General features: G+C 44.3%; 1 gene segment (V, D, J or C); it reads right to left on the bottom strand.

Annotated features, from left to right (window-relative positions):
- The window catches only part of LOC123818626, a 44,692-nt gene extending 44,322 nt beyond the window's left edge, over window positions 1-370 (bottom strand). Inside the window, 1 exon segment of the C gene segment in view lies at window positions 357-370. Within this exon segment, the coding sequence occupies window positions 357-370 (14 nt within the window).
- Window positions 371-17,010: the final 16,640 nt, after the last annotated feature.

The raw sequence follows: 17,010 nt of genomic DNA, 5'->3' as shown, positions 1-17,010 counted from the left end.
CTCACAGTTCATGGAGCAAATGTGAACTCCACACCTTTGAGAATGGCTCCAGTGCAGAATGTCTAACTCAGGACTCTCAGACCCTCCAGAAGCTGCATCCATGGAAGGAGACAGCTGACTCATGACCTTTGATACAATGAGAATAGTCACAGACAGTGGAAATTGACACTCAAGATGTCCCACCAAGACCCCTGTGTAATCCCTGGTCTGTTCTCATCTGCTTGCTCATAATCCTGGATTGCTGTGCACCCAATACATGAGTATCTCCTTTTCCATTTTTATTGCAATTGTTAGGTTGACTCAGGAGTTGGAATGCAGGTTTTGATACTGGATGTCTGAGAACTTTCAAATCTCACCCTTTTTTATCCATGTCTGCCCTCATATGGACATGCTGATAAAAAAACTCTGGGTTCATTTGCCCATGGTGGGAGAGTCAATCCAGCAAGTCCCTGCCCAACATGGGAACCCTCACCCTCTCACCACCAAAAATCATGAGCCAGGCTCCTGACCAGGCTCTCTGAAGCCACTTCACCCCTGCTGGAGATGCAGACCTGACCCTCCTGAGACCTTGATCATGTCAGAACTTAGCTTCACCTGATCCTTCCGTATGTGGGCATCATCAGACTCCACATCTGAAGCTACTTCGGGTGGGAGCTCCTCTAGGTTTGCACAGGGGCTGCAGCATCAGTGCTGTGTGCATGGTGCTGGGACAATGACCACCCCCATCATCAGGCCTTTATCCTCCATCAGGACTGACTACTGCTCTGTTAGCTGATGACAGGTGAGCCCCGGGAGCTGCCATTTGCTGCTGAGTTGTTTGCCCTGTCAGTATCCTGATTCTGACTCTGGAGAAGATGGGGGGGGGCAAATGTCAGATGAAGCAGAAACTCCAGACTACATGGTAACCCAGGGTTTAGCCTCCACCTACACCTGCTCCTGGGGTGGTTGCTCTGATATCTGGGCCCTGAGCACCCTCTGGTGTCCACACCTCTTGTCTCATGCAGGGAGGTTTGTGTCTGGGCACACTGACTTTCCCTCACTATGACTCTGACACAGTAATTCATGGCTGTGTCATTGGTGGTCACAGAGTTCAGTTGCATGAAGACCTGGTTCTTGGATGTCTCTGGAGGTGGAGGTGCGGCTCTTGAGGGATTTGGGTCAAGGATGGGAGTATAGTTGTGTTATGAGTCATCTTGAAATCATGTCAATGGACAAGATTCTTTCTTTCTTTATTTATTTATTCCTTCTTTCTTTATTTAAACATTAAAGCTTCTTTCTTTATTTATTTATTTATTCCTTCTTTCTTTATTTAAACATTAAAGCTGGACTAGATGAGAAGATCCTACTAGTTTAATCTAATGAAATATTCAAGTGCATATTAAAATAGATTAACATTATACCCAAACATCTTCCCAAATCCAAAGAAACACATGCAGTTGACTCATATTTGCCAGATGGGATCATCATAATTTCATAAAATATCATTTGATATAAAATTTAATGTTACAATAAGAGCAATATAAAGAACATTATATCCCTTGACCTGGCTGAGACCCCTGTTCCTGCAGGTGCAGCCTCTGTCTCAGTTCAGCTCCGTGGAATAGGCCACGCAGGTTAGGGCCTGCCACCCACAGTCCAGACAAATCCCTGCACTGACATAGGTGTTAGACTCACTGTGCTTTTCCTTCAGTCTCACTTCTCCCAGGGCAGTGCATCCCCTTCCCACAGGTGAGCCACTCAGGAGGACTCCTGGGTTGCTAGGCCACATGGAGTCTTGAGGCCCCGGAGTCACCTTCTCCCAGAGAGAGACGGATGCTGACTCTGGGCCAGCAGTCATTCTGAGGTGTGTGTGGACAATGGAACCTGCTTCCTGGCAGTTTGAAACCTGCCATCCCCATGTTCACCTGAGACCCTGGGCTAGGGGAACCTGGGGGCTGAAGAGGGGGATTGGGGGCTCATGATGGGCCAAGGTGACAGATGGAGGAAACCAAAGTGCAGAGCAGATGCATCTTTCATTAAATCCCTAAACTGAGGTGAAATACATGATGGGATTTAACAGCCTGGTAAATGCCTAAAACCAGGTTTGCTTCCCCAAGTCTCACACACCCTCCACACACAGAAAATTCCCACTGCTGTCCCCATTATTTAATAGAGCACAGTGAGGACTGGGGCACATCTGACAGTCTGAGGACATCCATGGAACTCATGGGAGATTTCCACAGGTGACAAATGTGTCAGAAGATTGCCCCTTTGTTGGCAAGAGAGCTGAGAATGAAGGGTTGGTGCAGCCACATGGAACCAAGGTGATGTCTGTGATGGGGATGGCAGCAATGCCCTGCAGGTGCTGGGAGCTACCTGTGAGGAGCCCTGGGCATTGATCAATTGTGACCATCAGGAAGGACAGAGAGGTGGATTCCTAGGGGGAGAAGCAGTGAAAACAACTTCAGTGAGAAGCACACCGTTGCCCCAGGGGACAGCTGTGCTCTGTAACCCACTCCTGTCCCCTCCACCAATGTGAGGAGGACACTGAGCCCCCCTCCTTGGACCTGGTTACCTCAGTGATGTGTGTTCTCACCTAGCCCTGGGGTCCCTCAGACTGGAAATGCCTTCCTCCCCCTCACCTGTCCAAGCCATGCTGCCTAAAGATGCATTTTAGGTGAATGCTGGGTGTTTCTGTGTCCTAGTTTTTCAGGATCTTCAGAGACCAAAATACCTGGGTAAATGGAATCTGTTGAAGGCCTTGTTATTTTTCTCACTCCCATGCCATTCGAGATGTAAGCAGAGGAAAATGCTGATTACCTGCTCAGAGGATGCTGCAAAGTGAAAATTCATGGGGTCAAAGTGTCTCCCAAGGAGGGAGTGTCCAATCTGTGCAGCAGGGTCCTGTGTGTGGTGACTGTAATGGACAGTTGTGCATCCCCAGAACTCATCCTGGTGACCATCAGTCAGAGGGTGCTGGGCTCTAATGACAGGACACCCACATCACATCTCCCTTGAAGAGACCCCGGGTCCTAATAGTGCCCTGCACCCTCTCAGGACTCACCCACTGTTGTCTCCACACATCCACCTCCCACGCTGCTCTCAGCTCAGGGACCCCTGTGGCCAAGGACCCTGGACCAGGCTCCACCTCTTCCTCAATTCCATTTTCCTGGAAACATATTGGGACAGTCATACTCCTTTGGGAGTTCTTGCCCCAAACATTTACTGTGCTAATATATTTTAAGTGGACACAGCAATATTAAACACACTCACAAAGTCGTGCAACTGTTGTCACCTTCCAAATCCAGAAATGCTCACTTTCCCATACTAGTTTGGTGCCCATTAGTTTGGTGCTAATTTAGTTAGGATGACCCATTTCTCTCTGGGCATTGTGTCTCATTGTGTTCATCCATGTTCTAGTAGCTGTCCACTTTTTCTTTTTATTTTTTTTCTTTTTTTAAGGTAGAATATGTTAGTGTAAGGATGGAGCACATCTTGTTTTTTCAGTGTCCTATTCCATCTCTCTTGTTTTCACAAGAGTTCAGTTGACTGTAAACAGGAGTTTTCCTGTTTTCCTGATCAGAAAGGAGGGGGCACAGCACAGGGAAGGTGGACAACAAACTCTAGTGAAAGGAGTCAACATGTGATCACATGAAATGGACAGGAAGCACCCATGGCCAGAGGCTGTGCTGGGTTAGGACAAACACTAATAAGTTTCCTAGTGTTTCTCATGGTTTTCTGTCATAATTTCCTGTCCATCCTGGAAGCAGCAGGACAAGGAGAAAGGAGGTGGTGCAGACACAGCCTGTGTGATGGGGGCTGGACTGATGGACCCCTGGGTCTGATGGGGACCAGGTCCACCTCCAGGTCACATGTGCATCAGTCTGGACTTTCTGGGACAAGTACATCCCATCCTGCCCTGTGGCTCTGAGGAAATAACAGAATGTGACAGAAAGAAGGTTCAGGGAAATCAAGGAGCAACATTGACATGAGGGTCACAGAGGAGTCTCAGGGTTAGTTCCAGTCCAAGGATGCAGGCCTGAGATTCAGGAAGAGCCCATGTGCCCTGAGATTTGGAGGCAAGACAAAATCTCATGTGGACACTCTAGTTCCAAGGCCATCAGGCAGAAGGATAACATTGGTCTTCTACAGGCCTTCAATGATTGGGCAGGGTCCCCCATACTAGGGAGGGCAATCTGCCTTGCCCAGGCCACTGATTTAAATCACACCCAGAGAAACCTCCAGATAATACTTGAACAAATATGTAGGCACACACTGCCAGTCAAATGAACCCCTAAATTAACTGTCACATGACCCATGTATCCAATACTCTCAACAGACTCAGACGACCTCCCCCCAACATCCTGAATAGCATCTTCATTATTTTCCACTAGGAGATTTATCTGCTGATTGAAGAATCAGGGGAAATGATTGATGGTGCTAATGGGGAAAACTTATCATATGTATTAATGACAAAGGCCACAGTAAAACTCCAGAGCAGTCCCTGGGTCCACACCTCAGCTCACAGAACAAGTGTGAAACCCACACATTTGAGAATGGCTCCAGTGCAGGACGTCTAACTCTGGACTCTTGGACCCTCCAGAAGTTACAATCCTTGGAAGGAGGCAGTTGACTTCTGACCTTAGATACAATAAGAAAAATCTCAGCAGAAACTGCCATTAAAGATGTCCCACCAGGACCCCTGTGTAACCAGTGGTGTGATTTTATCTGCTTGCTCATAATCCCAGGTTGCTATCCACCCCAATGCATGACAATTTCCCTTTTCCTTGTAATTGCAATTGTCAGGTTGACTAAGGATTCTGAACCCAGGTTTTGATGCTGGACATCTGAGTTCACCCTTTAGAGCTTCAACCTCTTTATCGACATCTTTCCTCATCTGGACAAGCTGATAAGAAAGCCTGGGTGATCACTGTGTTGTCCCTGGTGGGACAGTCAATCCAACAAAGTCCTTGTACAACTCAAGAACACTCACCAGCCCTCTGACCACAGCAAATCAGCACTCAGAAGCCACTTCACTGCTGCTGGCAAGGCCTGTCTGGCCCTCCTGAGACCCCTATCATGTCAGAACTGAGCCCCAATTGGTGCTTTGGTGTGTGGACATCGTCAGACTCCACATCCGAAACTACTTTAGGTGGGGGCCCCTTTGGGTCAGCACAGGAGCCACAGCCACTGGCACTGTGTGTAGGGTGCTGGGATAATGAGCCCAGCCCCACTGGGCCTTTCCTCTCCTTCAGCATTGACCACTGCTCTGCTAGCTCATGGCAGGTGATTTCTGGGAGCTGCCATTTGCTGCTGAGGTGTCTTGTCCTGTTGGTGTCACGATCTGACTCTGGAGAAAATACAGGAATAAATGTCAGGAGACAAGGAAAACCCAGACTACATAGTAACCTAGGGCTTAGCCTCCACCTGCACATGCTCCTGGGGTGGATGCTCTGATCTCTGGGTCCTGAGCGCCTCCTAGTGTCCTGAGCTCTCCTGGCAGCCCAGCCCTCCTGTCTCCAGCAGGAAAGGTGGGGGTGTGGGCTCAGGCTGATTTCCCCTCACTGTGTTTCTCACACAGTAACACACAACTGTGTCCTCGGTGTTCACATAGCTCAGCTGCCAGGAGACCTGGTTCCTGGACACATCTGCGTCGATGGCTGGCTGACCTTTAAGAGATGGTGCATAACCACTTTACCACTTGGACCTGTAGCATGTCCTTCCCAGCCAGGGGAGCCCTCTCCTCGGGTGCTGTCTGAGCCAGTCCCAAGCAGCACTGTTGCTGGAGACCTGTCCCCAAGATGGCACAGGGGAGGGTGTGGGTCTGCCTGGGCTGCACCTCCTTGTAGCCTGACTCCTGCAGCTGCACCTGGGACAGGACACCAGAGGAGAAAAGAAAACAGCAAGGTTAATGAGTCCATGTCTCTGTGAACACTGCTGAGCACCATCAGGTCTCCCAGTCACTCCCAGACCCCATGGGAGACCCAGCACAGGAAGGAAGAGGAGGAAGGAGACAGGCATTTCCCTGGGTCAGCCAGACTGAGCAGGCTCTGCAGACACCACGTGGGACCACGTTTAAACAGGAACCCACGCCTGGCATTTGCCTGAGTATCACTCACTGATATGAGGCCCTGTGTGCACACAGCTTGCTGAAGCATAGCCCCGGTTCTGTAGCCAGGTTCTGCCAAATCGTGTCCTTGGGCAAGTTGGATCCAAGGCAGGGGCAAGAAAAGGCTACTCACCAGCAGACCTTGAGTGTGGGCATTGCAGATCTTACATCAATCCCCAAGTCTGTGTGCCCATAGTACTTGATCGGATTTAATTAATTAATTACCTCAGCCAACACTAAGGGCCAGTTACCCACCAGCACCCCTCCAGGCACAAGGACAGTGGCAGCTGTCTCCCTGTTCCTGGGTCACATGGCAGGTGCTTGTGAGTCAGACAAATGATCCTCAGTCCCCAGTCCAAAGTCACTGGAAGAGCCTGAGGGCTAAAAGGGCACAGGTGAGGGTCCTCAGCCCCAGGGGACCCCAAGTGGAAAGGAAACAGGCCTGGGTGCATGTTTTGCTTGCAGAAAAGGGTGCCATGCAGCTGAGCACAGGGAGGCGAGGGAGTATCTCTCAGGGGTCAGGGCGGGATCTGCTCAACACCCAGTGGCCCAGATGGGTGAATGGAAGATCTTCCTTCTAGAAATATCCCAGGTGTCACTCAGCAGAGATGGATGGCTCACAGCAGATGACCCTACACACCAGATGTCTTAGGGGAGAACTTCTAGTTGGTGACATTTTCTCCACACATGGTATGGTGCTGGGTCTCTTCTGGCTCTTTGTGGTGCAGCCCCAGGTAGCCACCTCCTCATCCAATATGTCCTGGGACCTGAGGCCCTATCCTCTGTGCTTGAGTACATGTGTGCTGCCCCCCAGGTAGCTGAATCCACAGCTGGAGCCAGACACGTCACCACTTCCCAGCACATGAAAGAGCCACTGTGGGTCAGCAACTGGTGTGGGTCACACTGTCCACTGGTGGCCCTGGGCAAAGTTGGGCCACTGCTGAGGACCATGGGGTAGGAGTCTTCTGGGATGCTCCAGTCTGTGGGCTGAGGGTGGCTCATGGAAGAGGGCAGTGCAGTGTCCCCAGCTGCTCCCATGGGAGGCCCAGGCCCCTTCAGGCCCTGGTGCACCCCCGATGGAGCTCCCATGAGAATGGCTGTGGGGCCTCTGCCCACAGACAGGTCCTCAAACCTAAACCATCCCCAGTGGAACCCTTGGGTGCAACTGCAGCTGCATGACCTGGAGGCCCTCATGGCAGCCCTACAGCCCCACCTGGGAGCTTCCAGCTGAGATGGGAAAAAAGGCTCTGGATGTGGGTAGGAGGTTGGTCCCTCATGTCACCCTTTGGCGACTGATTAGGCTGGGACTATGCCCCCCCGACTGTGTGCATGGAGATGTTGAGAGCCAGGTGGCTGGTCACAAATGTGACACCTGCACTGCAGGAAGCAGCATCTAGAAACTGCAGCCCCTGTGGTGACAGAAAGTTCTGTGTCAACAGCACATGCCATGGTTCTCTGGCTGTCATAGACTATGACTCTCATCCTTCCAAATGCAACCTCAGAGGAATTTGTGACAATAAAGGGAACTGCCATTACCGTGTAGGCTGGGACCCTCCCTGGTCATCCAGGAAGATGTTGGAGGAAGTGTCAACAGCAGACCTCCTACAGAATGTGGTCAGTGAGGCAAAGTGATCTGTTTGAGGTGCACTTGAGGGTTGTCCTTGGGTGAATGAATGCCTTCCTAGCTGCCCTCTTCTTCAGAGTGGCCACGGACATATGAACAATCAAGATGACTGTAGTCAAGGAGGGGACATAAAAACTAAGTAGCTTTCTGATTCCTGTGCAACTATAGGGAACACAGAGGAAACATCTGTAGAAAATCTCCACAATCAGCTGTGGAACCAACATACCCATTACTCCATGTGCATAGGGGTCCTGCCATACATCATGGGGGTACAAGAAGCATGGGTGTTTTCCCACTAGCTCTCTGAAATGAAGCTTGAAAACTGCATGATGGTCTCTACAGCTTTGTATGCTTTTCAGAGCCCTCCCTGGGCCTGAGAATCTAGCCTGGTGGGGAGACCTCTTCAGCAGATGGTCTGGCCTTGTGGTCGCTCATCCCAGGATTAGGAACCGTTGGTCACAGGTCCCTGCAGTCATGCTCCTGAGGACTAAGTGCACCCTCAGTCTGTGGGGAGCCACTCCTTCTCTAACAAACCAGTTTCAGGGTGACAGGGCTCCCCCCAACCAACCCGGCCTTCTCCCCATGGGTGTGGCTGTGAGTAGTGGGGTGAGAGCATGGTTGACTGTGCCTATGAGAGCATGGTTGACTGTGACACCAGTGCCGCCCTGGAGAGCACACTTCCTTGTGCCAAGGCTGCGATTCTTCAGTGGCATTCAGTTTGAAAGGAGGCAGTGTGGCCGTCAGTGCCTCTGGCCCTCCAAGGGAGCCCAGACATGGTCGTGCCCCCACCTCACCTGTGCCTTTCAGAGAAGTGCAGTGAATGGTGAATGCAGGCTGAGCCATGGGAGTGCCAGACACCATCCTCACAACAGGCCTGTGGGGCTGGAGAGCCAGTCTCCCTTGATATCTAAGGAGTCCCCAGTAAAATAGTGCTTCGGCCCTGGCTTCTGTTGCTCACAATAGCATATAAACCAAAAGGTCACCAATTCTGGTATGATTCCCAGTCATGGCACATACCTGGGTTGGAGTCAGGTTCTGGTGGAGGTGTGCAAAAGGCAGCTGACTGATGTTTCTCTCTGTCTCTTTCTCCATCCCTGCCCCCCTCTAAAAATAAAATAAAATAAAATATTAAAAATGGTATTTTACAATATAATGTGAAATAGAAAATTATTTCACACTAACATTTGAAGTTACATATTTCCTCCATGCAATACAGGCATGTCCTGTGTAATTTAAAAGCTAAAGATTACCGCAAATGCAAGGACCAGGGTTGTCTGCTAGGGACAGACATCTCTGTCTGTCTCCCTCTCCAGTCATCAGATGATTTCCAAAGCTTTGCTGGAGAAAGGAAATGGGTCTCTAAGGAGCTGATAGACTCCAAACTGGGTAAAGTGCCTCGAGTGCACAATTATGAGCCCCATCACTTGTGTTCTTTGCACCATCTGGGATTCCATAGAAATCAATAAGTGCCACATGGTGGCAGGCACAGCTCAGTGACTAAGAAAAAGCCCAGTTCTCATGTGTGGGATTTGGAGGAAGATTGTGGTGTTTTGGCTAGTGGATTTATGTGTTTACACTGTTTCTTAAGTTTGAAAGCCATAATCACTTGTATTTGGGATATCTTTAAGAGATCTTGTCTGTCTAAAGTGAAAATTTTGAGATCAGGGCAATATGGCAACAAGGTAGATGGGAATGGAGGCCAGTTCTCCCTGTGCCCAGCTTGAACATCTAGCTGACCTTCTGAGGAACAAAGTGAACAGCCAATAGAATCACAACTTATATGAGGTTTGGAGGCCAATAATTTTAGAAGACATTAAAAAACAGATGGTGAGGAGATTGTACTGGGATGGTCAGGTCCCTGGGATCCGTGCAGGGACCTTGGTCATTGTGGTACCTAGTCAGGTGCCTGCCACAGGATACAGGGAGAAGAGTTAGATGACCAGCTTTCTCCCCTACCAGAGCAGGGAGGGCAGCCTGGCACCAGGAGGGACCTGGATGCTGGATATTGTTGGGGTGAGTAGAGACAAAATGGGAGACAGACAGAGGCAGTATACATCCACTGGGACTGTAGGTACTGACACCAGGGAAACTGGGGTGCTGGGCAACACCTGGAGAAAGGAGGTATTGGCCATGTCAGATCCTGACTCGGACAGTCTCTGGGCTGTGTTAAAGCTCTGCATTTATTAAGAAGATTGGGAAGCTGCTTTGTAAGGAACTCTTGAGCAGAGGCTGGCTTTCCCTAAGAGTGATTTGAGCTGCCTGCACCAGAGACTGAGTGGCTAAGTGGAACAACATGCCTGAACTTGAATATGGCTGTGTGCCCAGAAACTGAGTGGCTTATTTGAGCCTGGAAGCTCACAGAGAACCTGGGCTGAGGCAAAGCAACTGTGAATGTTGTGGCCCAGACCTGTTACCCATCCTCTCAAAACCATAGGAAGGTAAACCCCAGGCCCCTGTTCCTATAGCATCCAGGAAGACCAGCAGAACTTGCTGAATGGGTTTAAACTAAACAGGAGGATTTTTTTCTTTCCTCTATCTTCTTTTTTTTTCTTTTTAGCTTCCCCTAAGTGAGACAATAAGACAGGGAGTTACCAAAGGTCCAGAGACAGATCTAAAGGGGGAGCACAAGGCGAACCCCAAAAACTGAGAAACAGAGACAAACATTACTTTGCTATCCCACAGAGCTGGCATTTAATTGTTTATTTGTATTATTGTTATTATTAATATTATTATTTCACTATTTTACCACTTTTATTTTATTAGTATTTTTATTTCTCTTTCATATGTTTAGTTTCCCTTGTTTTATTTCTCTGTTTAATTGCATTGTTTGACTAATTTTCCTTATTCTCTATATTGTATTTTAATTTTCTTTCTTCACTTCACTCGTGTTCCAGTAACACACTACTCTTAGTTGGGTATTTTCTATTCTGGTTTTTCAAATTATATATTTCTTGTCATATTATTGTTGTTCCAGTTCTGTTATAAATAATTGTTGTTCCATACAATTGTACACACTACACAGCAACCCTCCCTGATCTTAACCCACTTCACTTCAATCCTGAGCATTCTTACTGTTCTGGTTAACTCTACTCTCCCTCACACTACACCTACTTTCTATCCTTTACTCTCACTCTATCTCATCATCTAACCCTGCACAAGAGTTCTGTTTTCTGGAATCAGCTCACAATCCTCCTTCCCTATAACAAGAGTCTTATCTCTTTCACCTTTCATAAAAAGTAGCTAGTAGGGTGAAATATCACAGTAAACACTATACTTATCCAAAAAATCTCAGATATCTTCTCTATTTGCTGATACTTTAAATCCCATAAAATACTCTCCCACTGTCTTAATCCATTTTGCTTACCCCCTACCACTGATCACATACAAGAATAGATGAGAGATGTGAACATCAGTATACTTGCCAGAGGAGAGGACAAACAAACAAAGGGACCACCAAAAGGTAGAAACCCAAGTACAATAAGAGAACCCACACAAACAGAACAAAGGCAAACCTAGAGTGTCCTCACAAGGAGATCTAAGAGACCACACCACTCAACCTCATAGAATGCCTACCATAAAAGTTCACCCTACAAAGACAGCTAGCAAAGTGAAACACACACCAAGAAGCACAGAAACAAGCAAAAAGAATCACCTAATATGGGGAGAAAAAATATATGCAATCAAAAGGAATGGAAGACTCCCCACTGAAACCGCTAAATGAAATGGAGGCAAGCAAACCATCACACATAGAACTCAAAATAATGGCGATAAAGATGCTCAAACAACTCAAAGACAACTACAAGGACCTGAGTGAGAACTACAACAGTATGAAAAAGTAAATAGAAACCATAACCAAATATCAGGAAAAAAATGAACAATAAAATCTCAAATAGAAAACACACTAGAAGGAATTACAAGCAGACTGGATGAAGCAGAGGATCAAATCAGTGAGCTGGAGGACAAGGTAGAAAAAAAACAGAAACACAAAAAAAAGAGACTCAGAAGGAATGCAGAGGGGTTAAGGGAACTGCAAGGTAATATGAAACATAATAAAATCCATATAATGGGGATACCAGAAGGAGAAGAAAAGCAAGGGCTAGAAAAGCCATTTGAAAAAGTAATGATGGAGAACTTCCCTAATTTGATGAGAGAAAAAGTCACACAAATCCAGGAAACACAGAGAGCCCCAATCAAGAGGAACACAAAGAGGCCCACTTCAAGACACATCATAATTAAAACGGCAAAATTCCAAGACAAGGAGAGAATATTAAAGGCAGCAAGGGAGAAACAGGAAGTAACATACAAAGGAGCTCCAATAATGCTAGCAGCTGACTTCACAATGCAAACACTCCAAGTCAGAAGAGAATGGCAATAAATATTCCAAGCAATGAAAACCAAGGGCCTGCAACCAAGACTACTTTATCCAGCAAGGCTCTTGATTGAAATGGAAGGCCAAATAAGGAACTTCCCAAACAACAGAAGCCTCAAAGAATATACCTCCTCTAAACCAGTTCTACAAGAGATGCTAAAGCGACTGCTTGAAGAAAAGGAAGAAAAAGAGTGAGAGAGAGAGGAACACAGGCACAGAAAAAAATGGCAATGAATAAGTACCTATCAATAATAACCTTAAATGTAAATGGATTAAAGGCTCCAATCGATAGACATACAATAATGGAATGAATAAGAAATCATGACCCACACATATGCTTCCTACAAGAGACCCACCTAAGAACAACAGACCTACACAGACTGAAAGTGAAGGGCTGGAAAGAAATATTCCAAAAAAATGGACAGGAAGAAAAATCCAGGGTAGCAATACTCATTTCTTACAAAATAGACGTCAAAACAAGGGCCAAAAGAAGAGACCCAGAAGGTCACCTCATAATACTCAAGGGAAGAATCCATCAAGAAAGACATAAACATTGTAAATATATATATACCCAACATAGGAGCACCCAAATATATAAGAAAGTCTTGGAGGACTTCAAGAAAGATATTAAAAACAACACAACTACAATAATGGACAGATCTTCCAAACAAAATATCAACAAAGATATTGTGACATTGAACAATGCCCTGGACCAAATGGACTTCACTGAATGAACGTCCTGAGAGGAAAGTTCATATGATATATATATATATATATATATATATATATATATATATATATATATAATCTCAAAGAAGCAAAATGCACATTCTTTTCAAATGCACATGGAACACTTTCAAAGACAGGATACATGATAGGACACAAAAAAGCCTTGATAAATTCAAGAAAATTGAAATCATATCAACTATTTTCTCTGACTACAAGGGACTGAAACTACAAACCAACCTCAAAGAAAAAAATTAAAAACACACAAACTCATGCAGATTGAATAGCATGCTATTGAACAATGAATGGCTTAAAAATGAGATCAATGAAGAAATAAAAAAAAAAGTTTCTACCTGGCTGGCATAGCTCAGTGGATTGAATGTGGGCTGAGAACCAAAGCATCACAGGTTTGATTCCCAGTCAGGGCACATGCCTGGGTTGCAAGCCATGGCCCCCAGCAACCACACATTGATGTTTCTCTCTCTCTCTCTTTCTTGTCCTTTCTCTCTCTAAAAATAAATAAATAAAATCTTTAAAAAAGTTTCTGGAAACAAATGAAAATGAAATCACAACAATGCAAAACTTATGGAACACAACAAAGGCAGTCCTGAGAGGAAAGTTCATAGTGATACAGGCCTACCTAAAAAAGATAGAAACATTTCAAACAACCTAACCCTATGTCTACAAGAACTCAAGGAACAACAATAAAGACAGCCCAGAGCAAATACAAGGAGAAAATAACCAAGACAGGGCAGAATTAAATGACAAAGAGACTAAAATCACAATTCTAAGGATCAATAAATCCAGGAGCTGGTTCTTTGAAAAGATAAACAAAATTGACAAGCCTTTAATAAGGCTCATCAAGAAAAAAAGAGAGAGGACCCAAATAAACACAATCAGAAATGAAAGAGGAGAGATTACAACTAACACAGAAATAGAAAGTATTGTGAGAAATTACTACAAAGAACTGTATGCCAAGAAATTTGAAAATGTGGGTGAAATGGACAAATTTCTAAAAAATATAATCTTCTAAAACTCAATGAAGAAGAAGCAGAAAGCCTGAGCAGACTAATAACAACAGATGAAATTGAAGCAGTTATCAAAAAAGTCCCAACACACAAAAGCCCTGGACTAGGTGGTTTCACAGGAGAATTCTACAAAGCATTTGAGGAAGAGCTAACCCCTATCCTTCACAGACTATTCCCAAAAATCCTATATGATGGAAGACTCCCAAACTCTTTTTATGAAGCCAGCATCAAGATAAAGACATAACAAAGAAAGAAAACTTCAGGCCAATATTGCTGATGAACATAGATGCTAAAACAAAATATTGGCAAACCACATTCAACAATACACTAAAAAGATCATACACCATGACCAAATGGGATTCATTCCAGGGATGCAAGGTTGGTACAATATTCACAAATCAGTAAATGTAATACTTGACATAAACAAAAGCAAAGACAAAAAAATCACATGATCATATCAATAGATGTGGAAAAGCATTTGATCAGGTACAGCACCTGTTTATGAAAGAAACACTCAGCAAAGTGGGAATAGAGGGAGCATTCCTCAACATAATACAGGCCATATATGAGAGACCTTCAGCCAACATCATACTCAATGGGCAAAACCTAAAAACTTTCACACTAAGATCAGGAACAAGACGAGATGTCCACTTTCACCACTTCTTTTCAACATAGTATTGGAGGTTTTAACCACAATGATCAGACAAGAAAAGGAAATAAAATACATCCAAATTTGAAAGGAGGAAACAAAACATGATAGTCTACATAGAAAATCCTATAAACTCTGACAAAATACTGCTCGACCTAATAAATAAAGTTTACAAAACAGCGAGATACAAAGTCAATATCCAGAAATCAAAGGAATTTTGTATACCAACAATGAAATATCAGAAGCAAAAATCAAGAAATAAAATCCCATTCAATATAGCAACAAGAAAAATAAAATACCTAGGTATAAACCTAACTAAAGAGGTAAAAGACCTGTACTCAGAAAATTACACAACGCTGAGAAAGAAATCAAGAAAGACACAAGCAAATGGAAACATATACTGTGTTCATGGATCAGAAGAATTAACATCATCAAAATGTCCATATTACTCAAAGCAATTTATAGATTCAATGCAATGCCTATTAAAGTACCAATGACATATTTTGTAGACATACAACAAACACTTCAAAAATTTATATGGAAACAAAATGACCCCGAATAGCTGCTGCAATTTTGAGAAAGAAGAACAAGTAGGAGGGATCACAATACCTGATACAAAACTGTATTGCAAAGGCCACTGTAATAAAAAGAGCCTGGTACTGGCATAAGAACAGATAGACCAATGGAACAGAACAGAGAGCTCAGAAATAAACCCAAGTCTCTACAGTCAATTAATGTTCAATAAAGGGGGCAACAACATAAAATGGAGTAAAAATAGCCTCTTCAACAAATTGTGTTGGGAGATCTGAACAGCCATATGCAAAAGATGACACTTGATCACCAACTTACACCATACCAAAAAAAAAAAATGAATTCAAGATGGATAAAAGATTTAAATATAAGTTGTGACACCATGAAAGTACTAGAAGAAAATATAGGCAGGGAAATCTCAGATACTCCACACAGCAATATTTTCACTGATATGTCCTCCAGAGCAAGGGAAATAAAGGAAAGAATAAACAAATGTTATCTTATCAAAATAAAAAGCTTCTGCATGTCTAAAGAAAACAGCATTAAAATGAAAAGAGTACCAATCATACGGAAAAACATATTTGCCAGTGGTACCTCAGACAAAGGTTTGATCTCCAAAATATATAAAGTGCTCACATGAGTCCACTCCAAGAAGGCAAAAAAAAAAACAATTAAAAAATGGGCAAAAGACCTGAACAGACACTTCTCCAAGGAGGGCATACACAGAACTCAGAGACATATGAAAAGATGCTCAGCATCACTAGCTATCAGAGAGATGCAAATTAAAATTACAATGAGATACCACTTCACATGAGTCAGAATGGCCATCATATCCAAATGAACACAGAAGTGTTGGTGAAGTTGTTGAGAAAAGGGGGTCATAGTACACTGTTGGTGGGATTGCAGACTGGTGCAGCCACTGTGGAAAATAGTGTGGCATTTTCTCAGGAATCTAAAAATGGAACTATCTTTGGCCCTGAAATTCTATTGCTGAGACTGTACCCTAAGAACCCTGAAACACCAATCCAAAAAAGCCTATGCACCCCAAAGTTCATAGCAGCACAATTTACAATAGCCAAGTGTTGGAAGCAACCAAAGTGCCCATTAGTAAACAAATGGATTAAAAACTATGGCACATTTACATGATGGGATATTATGCAGCAGAAAGAAAGAAGGAACTCCTACCCTTTGTGACAGCATGAATGGAACTGGAAAACATTATGCTAAGTGAAATAAGCCAGGCAGTGAAAGACAAATATCATATAATCTCACCTGTAAGTGGAACCTACTCAACAAAACAAACAAACAAGCAAAATATAACCAGAGGCATTGAAATCAAGAACAAATTGACAGTAATCAGAGGGGAGGCAGGAGGAGGAAAGGTTTACAGGAACAAGTATACAGGACATTTGGACAAAAAAAAGGTGGGGTGGGATTGTGGGAAGGAGGTGGGGATGTCTGGGTTGGATGGGGGAGTTAGGGGGGAAATGCAGACAACCGTACTTGAACAACAATAAAAAATAAAATAAAATCACATTATAAGAGAAAAAATAGTATGAACAATTACGTACCAACACATTTGACAATTTAGGTAAATGCAGTTTCCTTGAAAAAACATAGAGATTCTTAAGGCTCAAGTACAAAGAAACAGAGAATCTCTATAGACCAATTCCTAGCAATGTAATTGAAGCAGTAATTAAAACTCCCCAAAAAAACAAAATCCCAGGGCCTGATGGCTTACAGGTGAAGTCTACCAAACATTTAAATAATAATTTGCACATTTTCTCTTCAAACTATTTTAAAAACTATAGAATAACACTTCCAAATTCATACTGTGAAACCAGCTTTAATCTGATAAGAAAACCAAAGACACAACATAGGAAAACATTTACAGGCTAATATTCCTAACCAACACAGGTGCTACAAGTCTTAACAGACTAGTAGAAAACTGAATTTATCAGTATCTTCAAATAATTTTACATTATAATCAAGTAG

This window comes from Phyllostomus hastatus, unplaced genomic scaffold (genome assembly GCF_019186645.2).
Source record: "Phyllostomus hastatus isolate PE091 unplaced genomic scaffold, TTU_PhHast_1.1 phas_contig_287, whole genome shotgun sequence".
Taxonomy (NCBI): Eukaryota; Metazoa; Chordata; class Mammalia; order Chiroptera; family Phyllostomidae; genus Phyllostomus; species Phyllostomus hastatus.
This window is presented reverse-complemented; position numbering and strand designations above follow the sequence as displayed.